The 17,805-nt window shown below is 42.6% G+C and overlaps 1 protein-coding gene across 10 annotated transcripts in view; it reads right to left on the bottom strand.

The window, feature by feature from the left end:
- Window positions 1-1,701: 1,701 nt before the first annotated feature.
- axin1 (axin 1) overlaps window positions 1,702-17,805 on the bottom strand; it is a 36,839-nt gene continuing 20,735 nt past the window's right edge. For 9 of the 10 annotated variants that reach the window (XM_037089517.1, XM_037089515.1, XM_037089514.1 and 6 more), the window contains 9 exons: window positions 16,458-16,598; window positions 15,416-15,512; window positions 14,082-14,219; window positions 9,345-9,880; window positions 9,088-9,252; window positions 8,662-8,910; window positions 8,365-8,472; window positions 5,467-5,616; window positions 1,702-5,175 (listed from right to left, as the gene is read on the bottom strand). In XM_037089517.1, coding sequence (XP_036945412.1) covers window positions 5,049-5,175; window positions 5,467-5,616; window positions 8,365-8,472; window positions 8,662-8,910; window positions 9,088-9,252; window positions 9,345-9,880; window positions 14,082-14,219; window positions 15,416-15,512; window positions 16,458-16,598 — 1,711 coding nt within the window. In that variant the 3' untranslated portion in view covers window positions 1,702-5,048. The remainder of the gene's footprint in view (window positions 5,176-5,466; window positions 5,617-8,364; window positions 8,473-8,661; window positions 8,911-9,087; window positions 9,253-9,344; window positions 9,881-14,081; window positions 14,220-15,415; window positions 15,513-16,457; window positions 16,599-17,805) is intronic. The other variant, XM_037089519.1, reaches the window with a different exon arrangement.

The raw sequence follows: 17,805 nt of genomic DNA on the forward strand, positions 1-17,805 counted from the left end.
GATAATCAGGTCAAAACACCTGCAGTGCATCAGACGCTTCAAGATTTTAATGTACCCGTCTAAAAATAAAGGTTATTGCTTTGTTTAAACTCCATCAAGGTTTTTTCATGTCCCCAAAAGAGGCTGTTTTTCCTGCTCATTTAAGCAGCTCTCCCCCCAGTCTACAGCGGTGATTAGCTTGTGTCACTGAGTCAAGTTAATGGCAGGCTGTCTCTGCAGGAGATTGATTAGTTATTCCAAATCAATATGTTAATACCCAGAAGACAAGCGAGGAGCGAGTGGTGCTACATTCCTCCATCCAGCAGGCTTTCACAGCCCCGTTCTCCTCGTAAGACCTGTTCAGCTTTTATTTTCTCAACAATTCATCCTCTGGATCATCCGATGCGCTTGTCCAAACAGTTTTTGCTGAAAGACTCTCTGAGACGAGTAGCCAATCACCAGTAACCTAAGAGTGCCCTCTTCAGTCTGTGACGTAACACTGCACTTCTGCTCAGCTTCAAAAAAACAAAATAATAAAACGCTGCACATACAGAACGCCAGCGCTCAGGGCAGCCATTAAAAATTCATGCGCACACAGACAGATAGCACAAACAAGTCATCTGTCACAGCACCACAAGCTCTGCGAGTCCTTTAACATTTAATGTTCACACAAAGGCTGCAACTAACGATCATTACCTCCGCCGAGGAGGTTTTGTTTTCGTCTGTTGGTTGGTTTGTCAGCAGGACGACACAAACACATCTCCACGAAACTTGGATGGAGGATGGTCCCATTAACCTTTGGTGCAGATACAGATAAAGATAAATGGTTTTTCACTTTCTTGTTTTTTGTACTGTATGTATTTCCGTGATTTCTCAGGGATAATGTAAGGATCTTGATGGAGGATATCAGCCATATTTAGCTGACTGGTATCGTATGAGTAAAAAAAAAAAACTTCTACTTGTACTTTTCACTCACACTTTACTGGAGTTTTACTTTTTACACCCTTCATTCTAACACAAATATCTGCACTTTCTACTCCTTACATTTTCAAAACTGGCTCGTTACTTTAGTTTTAATGCCTCTGAATATATTAGCACCCTCCCAACATCGCAGCACTGATTTCCTGAACTTCTGCAACCTCTGCATAAATGACCCCTATCCCTAACTTCACTTTTGGCTTGAAAATCAGCAACACAATTATCTGATTATCTAAATAGTTGGCCGCTGAGGTTCTCACAATCAACTAATCACTTAATCAACTAATCCTGGCGGGTTCCTGACAGCAGGCAGGCGGATGAAGGTTGGGTCAAGTACACTCAGAACTCAGGTGCTGGTTTATTGCATGTATTTATTGTCCAGGTACCTTTCAAATGGTAACCATGCTAGTTAACGTGAACAGAAACAGGTCCAGGGTACCGAATGTGCTGACTGGGCTGCTGGTTCATGACAAGTTAAGTTACATATTTACACAGAAAAAAAAGGTGGAATAGTGACAAACATTAAATGAGAGAAAATAATAATAAGAAAAAGTCTAAAAAACAACAACAAAATAAACAAATACGAAGCAAGTCCCTGGTTTATATGTCCCCACATCTGTCTGAAAGTCGCACTGCAGACATCATTAGCATAGTAATAAAGGCACTCTGATGTTTATTATATACATTTCATTGATCTTAAATAAGGGGAGTTCAATTTCGGGGCTTTCACAGTAAGAATCATAACAGATTTGATGCTCTTTATTTCAAAAGAAATAATACAAAATCAAGATAAGCACATGTATTTAACTTGATCATACACTCAAATAATGTATAATTTAACATACACAGGATCACTGGAGCGAAATGCACTACATATATTAAATTGATTTAAGTTAGGAGTCTAAGAAACCAAAAAAAAAAAAAAAAGGCAGCACCAAAGAAGCCCAGCATCTCCAGTGAGGAGACGTTACTTCATCGGGTTTCTCTTTGCGACGACACAAACGATACAGCACTCTGGTTTCAAGGTCCACTTGTCTTTCTGCCTCTTGTTCCGTAACAAAAGAAAAGGCTCTTACTGAAGTACGCTCGTCACTGTGGACTCCAGCACAATGACAGGGGAACAGAAACTAACTTTTATTTCATTTAAATGTGTGCTTTTTCAACACCAGAGCATCTTTTACGTGGCTATATTCAAAAGGGACGGGAAATATAAACTGGGTCAAGGAATATTTTCAGTGTTGCAATAATTAAAAAAAGATCAAAATGCCCTGCAAGCAGATAGCTGCGTCAAACTGCAACCGTAAACACCTTTTCTATCATAAAAACTATTCTAGCATTTCATGCGAGAGCTTCGGTGTTTTCATGATCATGAATAATAAGTGCTGCCATAAAAATGAGGGGGAATATCAGCGTGAGAGGGTTAATTCAAGAGCAGGCCAACAGAACACACCATCTACTGTTTTCTCTTTGGTGTAACGTGATCTAACAAAAGTAGATCTTTTAGCGTTAAACAATTCATTCCTGCCAGGCACAAAGATGCAGCTGTGACAAGCTACAGAAGGCTAACAGGTTAGAGATCAGCTCTTCTTGATTGATCGAACGACTAAGCAGTGATTAAAAAGTTTAAAGGGCCCCGACACACCAAACAGACACCAACGGAACTGCCGGAGACAAGGACAAGGGCTGAATGTTACGCTGCAGCCAAAAGCTGCACTTGAACGCAGCATGAAGAGTACAGCCTACAATTGCACTTGTGTGGGATTAAGTACCTCTCCATACCACCAGGTGGTGGTAGTCTGCATTTGTTAACTACTTGGATGGTGGACTGAGAAACTGTTGCTTCGATAAAGTTGGGCGAAGAGGCGAAATAAGGGGAAACCGTGCTAAAATAGGTGAAACGTAGTTACTACAGTGACAGGTTCGATGGACTTTCGCTTTCTTTTTCTGTTTCTCTTCACTGATTCGCTTAGCAGAACAGCCAAATCGAGAGTGATTTCTGCCAAAAAAAACAAAGCAACAACTAGAGCCAGAGACGCTCACCGACTGTCCTCACACTGACGGTTGGTGTGTCAGGACCCGGGGATGGTAAGTCTTGGGGATCAGAGATAAACATCGAAAGCTGGGGAGGGAAATTAAAAAAGATTTGACGTTAACATGAAAGTGCAACAATTCAGTGTATGTTAGCCCTCATCAGCTGAACCCTGCTGTGGTCGAGCTCTTACAGCGTGTTTTAAATACGCGTTTATGTGTGACTTTCAACGTGCTGATTGTATTCTGACGACATTCTGGAGACTTCTCATTCAGATGCTGCGATACGACTTCTCCTGAACACACTCGAGGTCCTCGCCGCGCTGCAGGGACTTCAGCTCGTATGCATGCGCGTGTCTGCAGGCTGAACAGCTGCTCTGGTATTTCACACGCAGCACTCACCTCTAATGCTGCGGGCAGTACTTGATTTTTATAAACAAAGCAATAAGCAATTCAGTGATAGAAGTGGAATTAAATAAATTAGCAACCTGGCCTCTGAAGAGAAAATTATCCAAATTTTCAACAGCTCTGATTTAAAAAGACAAAAAGTTTAAATTACTCGGCCACGATCAAGATTTAATCATTAAAAACAGCCTCAACCCGACTGAAATCTCAGCCTAATGGATCAAATTAAATTAGGAGACATTTATTCCAACAGGTTTTTAATAACCTGCCTGTTCTCATGAGTAGCCTCCAGTTACTTTGAACATTTTCCTAATGTCACCTATTTACTGAGCTAGTTAAGATAAAAGGCAAATATATACCTTTTTTTGAATAACGGGGACTGAACTTATAAACCGACTTGCATAGTTCACGTTTCCAATCTCTTCACATTTTACTGCATTATTGCATCGACTGTGTTATTTCATAACTTCCAACTGGGTTGGGTTAAAGACAAACATGGCCATCAGCTACATTCACATGCAGTTCACACCAGATGACCAGCAGAATAAAAACAACCAGTACAGCGTGCAGTTGTGCAACCAAATACCACGACCCCACATACAAAATACTTTTGTGAAAGTTACATAGTTCAGTTTGTGATGAACTGAATCCACTCTATGGTCATTTTAAAGGTGCCAAATGTAGCAAATTCGTACGCAAAATACAGAATCAGGGTGAATGCTAACTGCTGCTAAATGTAGCTGCAGTTAGCTAGTAGCTCAGCTGCTGTAGCTGATGGTAAAACTGTTATTTCCTCACATTCTGAAGATTTTTTGTAGATTTCTGAATGTTTCTGATTAATTCCTGAACATCGCCACTTTTATTTATGATGATAAAACACCATCATCTTGTTATTGCACAGACACTGAGCTGTACAGGGGTTTTTATTTTTCTGGTCACTGGTGTTTGGTGCTGCAGCCTACGACACATAGTCAGTGGTATAAAATACGATGAAAGTGCAGCCTGACTGAAACAAAAAGTACTGTCAGTAAAGTATTAAAAGCGCTAAGAGGAACGTGAACATTAGAGCCCAGAAGGCTCTTGAACAATGAACGAATCAAAACAAAACAAAAATCAACCCTTTCTAGGGTTTTGATCGTCTTCACCAGGGGCGACACTCCCACTTCAGTGGGAGTGAAAATGAGCATTTTAAATACTTAAATAGATATAAAATCTTGTTATCTTTTAACACAAACTGTACACATCTAGTACCAATACATATAAAAAATTACAAGTGTGGTTACTTCAGAAAGGACACCTTCTGATACATCATATCAAAAATATGTAGCTTTAGTAGCACTTTTGTACTTCATTCATCTAGTAAACTTTACAATGCTACATTACACTCCAGATGAAGTGAATGAGGTCTTTTTTTTTCTTCTTCTTCTTCTAGTCCGACATCACTGCAGCAGTGCTGTCAAGCATTAAAAAGTCATCAGCTGTGGTCACTGCTTCGCTTCAGATCCACTTCTCCTGTATCACTTTCTGCTTCGCTCCTCCGGGTTTCAATCCCACAGCACTTCCTCTTCGCCTTCCAATTGCTCCTCGACCTTCCAGTCGCTCCTCGACCTATCACGCGCCGGCTTCTTTTCGACTCTTTCTCCTTCAACGTTCACACTTCAATCGATTTTTTCGACCTTCCCGATAATCTTCTCCTCGAAGATGGGCAATATAGCGTCATCTTCGCGTACCTCTTCGAACACCACCCCGCAGTCAAACTCATCGCTTACCTTCTTGAAATAATACCTGAAAAGAGAGCGAAGAGTTTCAAATTCTCCAGCTGTGACATTTACTCACATTGTGCACAGAAAGCAGCACTTATCTATCTTAACGTTACATCATAAACCAGTGTTGGACAGTGATTGTAACATTTGAAGAAAAAAGCTAATTCTACACAAGCTACCTATTTAACTGGTGTGGATGTAAAAACAGATAACTGCAGCTCTAATAACATTGAACAGACTCCAAATGATGCTATTCTCATCGCTGACATCAGAGCTGAGACGATCAAATCAAGCCGCACCGCGAGAGTCTCACCTGTAATTTCCTTTCTTCGTTAGCAGTTCTTTGAACTGTCCCAGTGTGACGATCCTCCCTTTGACAGACGTCCTGTACGGTATGAGCTCCTCACAGAAGTAATACGCCACAGTGATGTTCTCACACGGCTGCTTTTTAGTGGCTTTATGTCTGCGAAGGGAAAGAGAGACAGTTATTTAGAAACAGAGGGACTAACAGGAATGATAATTACAAACATGCTCATATTTCCGAGAGACTGTGGGGAAACCAACAATCACAGCTGCAACGATTAATGGATTAGCTGTCAACCACTGAAGTAATCGCCAAATATTTTGACAATCCATGCATCAGTTTGAGTATATTTTAAGAAAAAGAAGTCAAGACTAACTGGATTTCAGCCTCTTAAATGTGACTAAGAAGAGAACTGTGACAAAACAAGATACTTGAGGATGTCAGTCTTGGGCTTTGGGAAACACTGATCAATTAATTAGATTAAATCAACAATGAAAATAAGCGTTAGTTGCAGCCCTGAACACTCGTTTCAAACGCTGTATTACAGAAAAAGGATGGACAAACTAAATAAGTCAAATACATGAAATGAAGAGGAATGATGAGGTCCGACAGTAAGACTTGTACTTTTTTTAGTGAAAGATGTAAACACGACCTCACAGGGAATAATGTACTGATGTCAGTCTATACTCTGCATCGTAAAGGGTTTCCAATCAATATGTGCAATCACATTACAGGTGGTGAGAGGAGCGATGCAGGCTCACGCTCGTGTTTTCTGGTTCACATGCCGGCTGACTGACTCGAGTTCTGAGCAAGTCGGACAGGTTTTTAGATCAGGACCAGTGAACAAAAAAAGCAGAGTCTTTCAATAATCAGTTCCGGAGGTAAACAACACCGAGGGCCATCTAAGGAAGGCTTAATATAGTCGGGACCCACAAACAACACGGTAAACAAGGAAAATGGAAAGCAGCGTTACTACAGCATGAACAGGTCATACATAAATGAACTGAAGTGGAGCTACTGTAGAAAACCACGACACAAGAATAATAGATATCCAGGAAAAAGGTTTTGCTATTTCCTAGATGGGAGGAAATGAATCCAGATAAAAAGCAAGAGACATCTCAAAACCTCAGCACATAACAGTAAACCGCTAAGAGTCTAGCAGGACTGAACACCACCGAGCGGAACTGGTTAAAGTAATTAACCATTTAGTGAATGGGCATTCTCGAGTATTCACGACTTCCTCTGAGTGGGAGAGGCCCTGTAATGCTTCTACCAGTAGCCTGTGGGTGTGCCACGATGCACAGTGAGATAATGTTATCCTCGGTGATCTCATGTGTACCAACTTGAAAAACCACAAAAGCTGTTTTTGGTCGCTGGAAACGGACAAACAGGCCTGCCGAGGGATCAATTTACCAAAGGTTTCAGATGTTAGTGTCTAAGACCAGTTTTCAGGATATTCAGACTAATATTGAGTACAAATTCAAACTGGAACAAAAGCCCCACTTCAGTCTTTTACCACGATGCATCCGTCTGTTCCTCCTCTGACAGATGCCGACATGCAGGAGGAGGCCAGTTTGACGGTAGAAATGGAGATTAGGCGGTGCAGCAGCTGCGACAAACATCTCATGGAGGCAAATAAGGTACTTATCCCTTCGCATCCAACTGCTGCAATTTACGTCAAAAATGTCTCTCCTTGTCAAATCTGACATTACAAAGATATTTTTAGATTCAGTGTGACTGAATAAATTCACCCCAGATGCTTATCAAACATCACATTTTATAGTGTTTTTAACTGTCTGTATACACAAAATCTAATGGCTACCTCTGTATAGTCTTATTGCAAAGTATAAAGAAATACATACATTGCTTTACTGGATTCTTTCTAGCAGTGCTCTGCAAATTAAATCATCAATTTTGCTGCTTTACACTTTTATATCTGATGCTCTTTAGTCGATTTTTTCCTAAAAGTGAGACTGCAACTCGACACATCACCACCAGGGTTCTTTCAGATCTAGAAACCATTCTTTTTTTTTTTGCTTCTGACATTCTCAAATGTTGGATGTTAGAAGCGCCGACAGGTCATTAAGTTGTGATCCAGGCACGCACAGAGTCCTGAACCTCCTTCACAGCCCTCAGCGCTCCGACAGCGTGCTTCACTCTTCCGGCAGCACCAACGTAATCTGCCTTTCATCTGCCTCTTTACACACTTCTGCCTTTCCCCCCCCTCTGTCTGGTAAGTACCCGTCTGAGAGGGCAGACGAACATCAAACAGAAAACGCCTTTCTGACAGAAAAACATCAAAAAGCCGACCGTCTCCTGCAACACTTCTGCCGCAGCAAGAACACTTCAGCTTTCGTCTGTGATCCTCATTCTGGTCTTGATGGGAAACAACCATCGAGGGAGAAGCAGCAGTGAAGTCTTGTTGAGTATTTCAAATGTACAATACCTGTCACAGAACAGATCACTAATAACAGACTTCACATGATGCCATTGTTTGCCTCCATCTTGTTCATGATTTCTTTTTTGGACCCCTTGTTGTGTAAAAGCAATGTAATAGCCGCCATCTTAATGTGATAAGGTGAGTGTGTGGATACCGATGTGCTCTCATCCACACACGAATGAATGCATGAAAAATTAGACAGGGTTACACATTTAAACAAACTCCCTGATGGAGTGTGGGACATTATATCACGACGTCACAGATGCAGCACACAGAGGAGGGGATTAGAAACGGAAAATGCTCAGTGCAGATTTGAAACAAACAAACAAACAAACAAAAAACCCACGTCATTCTGGGTCACTAATCTACCAGTAATGAGGATGGGAGGTGACGTGTGGGTGCCGTGACTAATGGGGATTACGGCGTGATGGGAGACAGTGGGATAAAGTTGCTGGTGGTGGACATACTCGGGCTCGGAGAGCTCGCTGTCAGAAACGGCGGGCACCACGCTGAGCGGAGGGAACAGTGCAGGCCTGACTGCGGTGCGACCCCTCTGGATCACCTCCATCACATACCTGAGGGACCGAACAACCCCAGCAGTTAGACACAGAGCAGCCCCGAGGAGCACACAGGCTACACAACAAAACTGTGTCATTTTAACTACAGAATAAAAAGGAAAGCTCCAGCATCTTCCCGTATGGATCAAGTTAAAAAACGTCTCTGATCGACTGGACAGATAAACCGTGACATGTCCGTCCACTTACCTTTGCTTGGGCTGTATCGTCCCAGACTTTATCTTCTCCTCCTCAAGCCGCCGGCGCACCTCCTCCAGCTGGATGAGGGGGCTGGGAGCCGGGTTGGGGGGCATGGTGGGATCCTGGATGAAAGGGTGGGACGGCTGCACGTTGTTACGCAGCTGGGTGCCGACGCACGGGTGCACCGGCCCCGGTCGCTCCGCCGAACTCAGGCGGGATCCCTCGTGGCCTGTTGTCCTCTTGGACCCAGTGGTGCTCCTAAAATGTAAATGTATGACTCAATTATTCAAACTAAAGACAGAGGATTCAAAGAAGGCTTTATTCTTCTTAGTCAGGTCTCACTCTTCTACCCTCTTTCACCCTGGACAACAGAAACACTAACATCCTCTCCGCTAACAAAGAGAGAGAAAGAGAAAGTTAAATGTCACCACTGACCCGTACGGGCTCCTCTTATGTTGAACCATTTCCTTCTGTCCTTCCATCAGCCACAAAAGGATCTTCTGGTTTTTCTCCATCTCCTCTGCAGGCGCCGGCATGTCATAAGGCCGCACCTCCTCACCTTTCTTGAACGCTCTTTTACACTGTGCGCCACCTTTGCTGCTGAATAATGGAAAAAAAACAACAGGTGAGTAAGAAGCCAAAAAAAAGAAGCATTTTCGAAAAAACTAATGGTGCTTATAGTTGGCGCATACCTATACCCTGCATGCTCCATCGAGCTGGATCCCATGCCGTCTGCGTAGCTGCGAGACTTGGATCCGTAATGACTCGCCTCCGCGCTCCAGGGAAAGCCGCCGTGCACGCGCATGGCTGCCTCAGCCTCCACCTGCTCTCTCGGCTTCCCCACGCCTGTGTGGTGGATGTGGTGCACGTGTTTGTGGTGGTACAGGTGGCTGGTGTCGCCCTTCAGACCGTGTCTGGATTGATGTTTACCCTGGCCCGAGGTCAGCGCCATTCCAAGTCCCATCCCTTTGCCCCCTGGTAGCCCGTCAGGTGAGCGCGACTTCGGGGAGTGGCGGCCGGTGCCCGGTGACTGGCAGCCGGGAGTCTTCATGACGCGCCGGACGTGGTCGTCCAGGATGCTCTCAGGGTTCTCCTCGTGAGCATCTCTCATTAAAGGGTAGGTCGCGTCAGCGTAGCGCGGGTTGTAATTCTGCGGATAAGCACCAGGGGGGAGCCTGTGACTGTAAAATGATGTTGCTACAGACATGACTTCATCACCTTCTTCTTCCTGAAGGGTAAAAACACACACAAAACAAAACATTACTATGTAATTTTCGAATAAAATTGTGTAAATCCAGAGAACATCTGAGGCATGTCACATCCAACAGCTCATTCTTTACACATTTGAAACAACTGAGAGTTTTTTCCATAAGGCAACATGTGTTGCACTTATTTCAACCAGCAGATGGCAGATTTTCCCCATAGGCTTACATGCGTCTTCCCATTCTTACTGCAGAGGTTTGGAGACACACCAAGGATAAAGCAGTATCAGATTCAGGGTGTTGTACGCATGCACACAGCACATTTGTGTTGTTTCATGTGTACGACGAGCGCAGCCGATACAGTTTCAGCTCTGAGTGACTGAGATAAAAATCACACTCTGACAGGATCTGCTCCGGGGGGGAATCATGGGGTGGGGCGCTGCAGGCATTCATAATGGATCTTGATAAGCAGACACTGTAGGCAGTGGAGGGAGTGCAGCGATAAAACACAAACAGAAAAGAAACACAGCAGCAGATCGAGATATTCAGTCATGTAGAACTGGTTATGGTTAAGTTGCAGCACCAACACTGGTACAGACATTATAGAGAAATTAATTACTAAACCCAACTACCTGGAGCTGCATGGCTGAAATATGGTTTGATGCATCACTAAATATACAGATTACTATAACTGTCCTCTATCCATCCATCTCTCATGCCACCATTTCCTAGTTACAACCAGTCCAAAATGGTGCCAGCTGACTTTTAAAGAATCAACAATTTCAGAAATGAAAATTGAAAATTTGTTCATTATCTACTCATCTTCATGTCCACCGGGAACCAGATTAAGTTTTTGTAGTCCACAAAATGTTTGTGGAGCTTCACAGCAAAACATGATTTACTGTGAGTGGATCAGTCTTGTTTTAAAATGTAAAAAAAAAAGAAAAAAAAAAACCATGAAAGAGCTCCATACAGCTCATCCAGCATGATCCCAAAAAATGTTATTTACATTCTTTTTTCCACAGAAAAACTTCATAATAGAAGGTGCAAGCGCATCCAGTCTTAGGGTGTAAATAACATCGTCCATTTGGGATCTATCTTGTCTTATTATACACATAATGTCTTTATGTACAGTGCTTGTAAACGCCTGTTTCCTGAAAGTACATTGTTGCAAAACCAGTGTACATTAAAGTGCTTTATAAATGAAGTAAACTTGAGGCTTGAAACTTAGTTTTGAGTTTTTCAAAAAACACTACATAACATCTTCAGAACCATGTTTGAAGGCGGCTGGAGTTGTGAGCAGAGCTTTTTAAAGTTAGAAACACTTTGGCAGAGAGAGAGAGGGAGCAGAGGGATGAAAGACGTATAGTGGAAAGACAACAGTAGGTAGGAGCTTCACTTTTGTATCTAAGGCCAAACTTTTTCCATCCGTTATGTTAATAATTCAATAAAAACCTCCACTTCTGAACATGCCAAACCAACTTTTTTTTGTTGCCATCGCCCCAGGCTCGCCATCGATTTGCTTTAACGGTATCAAACAAAACATCATCCTGCTCGTACATAAAGTTAACTCCACTGCGCCCACTGCATTCTTAAATTCAGCGATATAGTAAAGAGAAGCCACATGCGTCCACAGGTTTTTTTAATAATTGATGCGTTTTCCATGGAACCAGAACATCTTTACCTTTTGAGCATATTTTTCCCCACTTTGTGTTTGAAAATGAAAATCCTTGACAACAGCAGACAGTTGAGATTTTTTTACAGGTTACACAGGTGGTGGGTGTGGATTTACGGTTAACAGTCGACAGAAGCTCATTTACACACATGCCTCTCCTGCTGAGGTGGAACAGTACACATGCTTGTACGCTCCGTTATCTCGTTATCGCTAAATAGAAATCCTGCTTGGACAAGCGAGTAATGATCATCCCGCTCACATGAGTCATTTCACTATTGGTTTGCTTTTGCTGCTCTCGTTTACGTGAATGATCCAGTGCATAGTTGGGCAACAAGGTCCATTGTTGCAAAAGACTACGTTAAAGTGGCGCCGTGATTTAATTCTTAGCAGACTGCGTGGCAGAATGTTTAGTCGCTCACATCCTCATGAAATCCTGCGGATGTTTTCCTCACAGCCATAAAATAAAAACATCAATATTTAACGAGATGGTGGATTTTATTTTTTTGCAACATAAATCCTTCATGTTTATAACCACAACGTTTTTAATACCTCTGATTTCCTTTTTTCTGACAGAGCTCCACTTGACGACGACAGTCATTTCAAGCTCGCCCGCCAGCTTTTAGAGAAGCAAACCCCGGGCCGCGTGATGGCAGCTCCTCTCTTTTCAGGGCCAAAACCACATAAATTGTCTGCCTTGAGACTAAATACTTGGCACGGTGCACTGAGAGCGATTTCATTTGTGGCAGCAGCAAACCATTTCATCACCGTTCAAGTGACATCAAACAGGCAGCACACTGTTCCGGGCTTACAAGTGGCCGAGCGTGCAGGTGCTCCATCCGATTCATCGACAAAGCCAGATCGCTGACAGGCCGAGGATTGAATTCTCCAAATGATTCATAATGTTTTTTTATTCCCCGTTCAAATGGCTAGCCTCATTAATTTCATTAAGGGCCAGACGGATTTAAGTCTCCTTTGTTGCTGAAAACTTTAAGCCCACCGGCCAGACACGCATCTCGCTTTCTGGCTCAGAAACGGGCTTTGGTGGAATTATTGAAAATCAACTTTCAGTTTTGCTTTTCAGTCCACTATCTATGATCATAATTTATTTAATCATCCTTTTAATGAAGTAAATCAGAGTGAAATCAGAATAACGATTTTAAATGAGTTTCTCAGAACAGAAGATTGGTGAAAACAACACACGACATCAGGAGTTATTATTTAATATGACAGCTCAAGAGCTCAAGTTTCTTAATCTATTAATTGGACAGATTGATCTGCAAATATTTTGATAATCAATTAATTGATTATTTTTTCAAGCAAAATGCCTGAAAACTGATTTCAGTTTGTCAAATGCCAAGAATCACAGATTTCCTTGTCATATATGATGGTACGGCTGGACAATAGATATAAATGATAGTTATCTTGATATGAGACCATATATCATGTGAGATATTAGATATTTTTGTATGGTGATATAACACAAGGGTCTTTTTCTGGGTTTTACAGGTTACATTACAGTGAAGTGATGTCATTTTATGAACTAACCAGAAGGTTCTACTTCCTCTAATAGTTTCCTTTACTGATGACTATTCCTCAAAAATCTCTTTGTTTAAATATATTTTGTGAAAGTACCAATACACTGCTGCAATAGTCATAGCCATAACATTGATATCCAGGTATCTGGTCAAAAACATCATGATATTTGATTTTGTTGCCCACTCTAAGCATCTATCAAGTGTTTCTCTTGAACAGCTTAATGCTAAAATATTACAATATTTTATTATCACCCAGTGCTGTGTGATAGTGCCAGTGATTGTGAGCTGAATATCTAGTAGGGTTTCTTACCATTTCTTACATAAAATAAGGAATTTGGATGTGAAAATAGGGTTATTCATTTAAAGGTGCAATATGTTGTTTTGTCAACTGACTCAGAAAGGTGGTTCTTTCAATACTTATAAGGTAGTTATGTAAAATGTGTATTTATCTTCTTAACTGAATAAACAAGCAGTCCTCAGAGAATGTTCGAAGCTAGTAAAACAGTATGAAAGTGTGCTGTCTTTTGAGGGGAAATCAATCAATGAAGATTTTCTTTCGTCATCCCCAAAACTACATAGTGCACCTTTAATCAAGTAAATAACCGGCTGATTTAAAATGATATTTAAAAACAGTTGCTTTGGCTCCAAACCCCCTCGACTTAAGTGATCCATACTCCAATTTTCTTTCCCCCATGGCACCTATTGTTATTCAGCTGGTGTCACCAGAAGCTCACATGGTGGCAGAAATATTCAGCGCTTCATATGACCCAAATGTGAGACTTTACCGAGTAAAACGCAGCTCAGAATCGCTCTGAGGAATAAATGTGTGTTCCTTGTCCTTCCCTGTGCAGCCTCCATTGTATTGTGTTCATGTAATTTGATGCGGAGACAGAGCGTCCACAGTGTGAACCTCTGCAACATCGCCTGAAAGATGCTGCTCATGCACACGTGTCGGGCGAAATTAACAAAACAGTGGAGCCAGTTGTGCTTTTTAAAAACAGTGGACAATGGACATACCAGTCGTACTCTCTTCAGCCGCTCCTCCAGTTTCTCCTCAGCCTCGCGCTCCCTCAGCACACCCTCCAGCCTGCTGATCAGCTCTGCAGCAAACCTCTCCGGCTCCACATGTATATCCTTTGGAATCCGGTTTGGGCGCTGGGGGAAGACACGTCAAACTGTAAGCGCCGAATTTCTGCTACTGCTGCACTACTGTCTACACTATACGGGCCCCAGCTTTACCGCCCTGACCCCCCGTTTACATCCCGTCAGTGAGCGTATGAAGTGATTCAAACACACAAGCAGGAAATACTGAAGAGGACGGTGTCAAGTGTCCAATATCCAAAAGGGATCGTACGTTTAAATGTGACACAACGTGCAGCAAGACCACTGAAAACACTGTTCCCATGCTTTCTGCGTGATATAGAAATAGAGGTTGGAGTTTAACTTTCCCCATCATAAATAATTTACCTCGCAGGTTCTATATCCTCTGCAGCGAGGAGGATTCAATCTAGATCTGTTACTGACTTTTTGTTTCATTTCATATGTCAAAATAGGAAACATACATCTTAAGTGACAAACATAATCTCCTTTTGCCTCTCTGAATGCATTATGTAAGGCACTTTATGAGGATAAAATGTGCCTCACAAATAAACTTGGCCTTAATAAGCACATGAGTGACATTTATTTCCTCTGCTGTCAGCACAAGCTGCTGCACTGCAATTACGATACTTCAAAGCAGTTAACTTCTGATTTGGCACCAATTTATAAAAAAAAAAAAGAAATAAAAGAAGAAAAAAGAGAGGGAGAGAGAGAGGTTGGAAAACAAAGTGACATTTCCAAATAAAAAAATAAAAGATGTCCCACAAGCCCAGTCAATCTTCTCACTGCCGATGAAGTGAAGTCATGATTAATCTGCCGGGGCTGGTGAAACGTGAGAGCTGTGCTTTGGGGATTTGTGCTCTACTATACAGTCAATTCATGCATCCTAATGGGATGCTACGTGTTGGGTTTTAATTTGACTCTTTACTCAGAGGCCTAATTAGGGCTGGGGTTTTCCTACCAAGAGACAGCATAAGCTGCAGAGGGAGGCATCGGGCTGTCACAGGGGAGGTTTCATGTCTGCTAGGCTTCATCGCACACAGCTTAGGAAAGCATCAAGCTGCATTTAGACAGCCTTCTCTTTCACCATCAGCTATTCTTATACTCCATCACAGGCCCTGCGACACAGCAGAACTTAAATATGCACATCTCCAATGGTGAAGCAGAGGAAAATACGGCAGAGACAGACAGTTAAAGAGAGGCGTAGATGCAGAAAGTGAGAGTGGAAGGGAAAGAGCCCATGAATAACTCACCGGAATATGAGGTAGTGGCACTCGCCCATTTGCTTTGGCACTTTCGTGCATCTCCCGGCGATGCTGCTTGCGGTATCTGTAGGGTGGAACCCCATCTCTGGAATTAACAACAAAGAAATTTTTCATAAAACATTCTCATGAATAAACAACACAGGCGGCTTTGAAGTTGAAAGCTTTCTGATGCATTTCCGCCTGAAAACGAACACCTTGTAAGTCTCGATTAATCAGTTCAGCTGGACAGGCGTTCTCACAGGCGTACTGTGTCCCTCCCGCACCACAAGTGGTCTGGCAGATTACAGTTACATGCTACACATCCATGAGTGTGTAATTCCATGTGGTATTGGTCATGCTGGGTTTGAAACTCCTGTGCTGGAAGCTCTGGACCAATTAGCTGATAACAGCCCCTAATCCATCCGGCTTCAAACACATTTTTGTCCAGTTGTGCAAGCTTTGAAGTTTCCCTCGCATAATTCCCCCGTGCCATCTCTGCACCTAGAAAACATTAGTTTCCAAATCTTCTTTCATCAGCACATAACTGGAGCCCTGTGTGCAGGTGATGCCAGACAGTAAACAACATTGACTTTGGCCTCGTGCTTGTGCACAAACAGTAAGCTCTTGAGTTACCTGTGAGGGGAGACAAACTCTGCTTTTAAGAACTATAAAGTGGCGCTTTGCTAAAGGGGTCAGTGGGTTAGTGGTTTAAGTTCTGCACATTCAGTCGGACACGGTTTTATAACTGCTGAGAGAGATTTTATAGGATTCCAAATTTGCATCACAGATCAATTCTTAAAGCTTTCACTGGTTTGGCTAATGAGCAGATGGGACTTGAGGCTTCTGTTGTTATGTGCAGGTGCAGGTAAAAACTGACAAGAAGTGCAGTTTTCAAGTCAAATAAGCCTTTATTTTCTACTTATATGACATACCTTCCTTTTAAATAACAACTGGGGATACTTAGACCAAATATGCAGCCAGGCACAGCCTACTTGACCTGGTGTAACAGTGTAAATGAAATGCATGACGTGTGGGATGAGAAGATACGTACACACTGCTGTCGGTGAGGGAAACTGTGTCTGCGTCGCTGGACATACTCTGCTGCTCACTGTCGTAGGCGCTGGTGGCAGGAGCCATGGCATAACCAGTGTTGACATAGTACGGGTTGATGGGCTCCCGACATGGTGCATGCCTGGAAGAGAAAGAAGAAAAACAAGACATGCTAAGAAAAAAAAAACAATAAGGAAACAGACCACGACACTGTAAAAATGCATTTAGAAGCAAAGGATTCTATGCATCCGACTCTAAATAAGGTGCAGCATATAAGAAACAGCTGCTAACTGTAGCTGCCGTTAGCTTGTCAGCTCAGTTAGCCGTGGGTTAGGGACCATCATATAGCCAGTCAAGCAGGAAATATAGCATCCTCTCAGTGACGATGACCAGACAGGGGACAAACAAAGCCTCTGAGACCGTTAGAGGCCGGTTTGATGACTGATGGGACAATGACTCTGACCAGGGATCTGACTCCAGAGACAATAAAGTTAGGTGTGTTCAGGAGAGGAGAGGAGTGAGATCAGCACAGCGACCTCGCCAACTTCCGGAGACCTGAGCTATCAATCAGACCACCGCCTCTTGAGATACAAAGAGATACTACGACACAGGATGAGCCGGGACTTGATGTTAGCATTTTCTTTCATGTTCTGAATTAAATTTCATACATGTTTCACCTTTAAAGTCATTAAGGTTTCACTACCATGCACCATGAAGCTCCTCTTCCTTTTGTTTGGTGTAATCCAGACAAATCTGCAGCCACAGTGAGTCCACTGCTGTTCGCTGGCAGCCTTTGTGATCTCACCAAAATTCAATACCAGAGTATTGACCGGTGAGTTTACCTGCAGGTCCCATTTTGGTGCGCGCTCTTTGAAAAGTGCCTACAGATAAAGGGTGGAAGCTTCATTTGACACCACTTACATTCTCAGTGATTGACTTTGCTGAACGCACGTCTTACAGGGCTTTGTACACATGAATTAAAGATGTTAGGCATCATCTCTTTTTATTCAAATTGGAATTCCCCAAAGCCTTTATCCCCGTCTTCCTCCCTGTTTGGAATGCAGAAGCACCCGCAGTTCAAAACGAAACCTTTGTGACCCACCGATTTTCATTAGCATCTACATTCAACAACAGTGAATAATTACGGCGGCAGGTTGGCGAAGAGTTGGGACAAATAAAAAGTGCAGCTGCTGTCATTATATGTGCTGATGTTTCTGACGATGGGAAATGAAAGGAAATGGCGAGGGAGAGAAGCAAAACGTTAATCTAATTTATTCTTTTCTTTTTTTTTTCCACGAGAGACGGATGAGATGATTCTTTGAGCGTTCTGCAACACTGCTTACGTCTGC

The sequence above is a fragment of the Acanthopagrus latus genome, chromosome 23 (genome assembly GCF_904848185.1).
Source record: "Acanthopagrus latus isolate v.2019 chromosome 23, fAcaLat1.1, whole genome shotgun sequence".
Lineage (NCBI taxonomy): Eukaryota > Metazoa > Chordata > Actinopteri > Spariformes > Sparidae > Acanthopagrus > Acanthopagrus latus.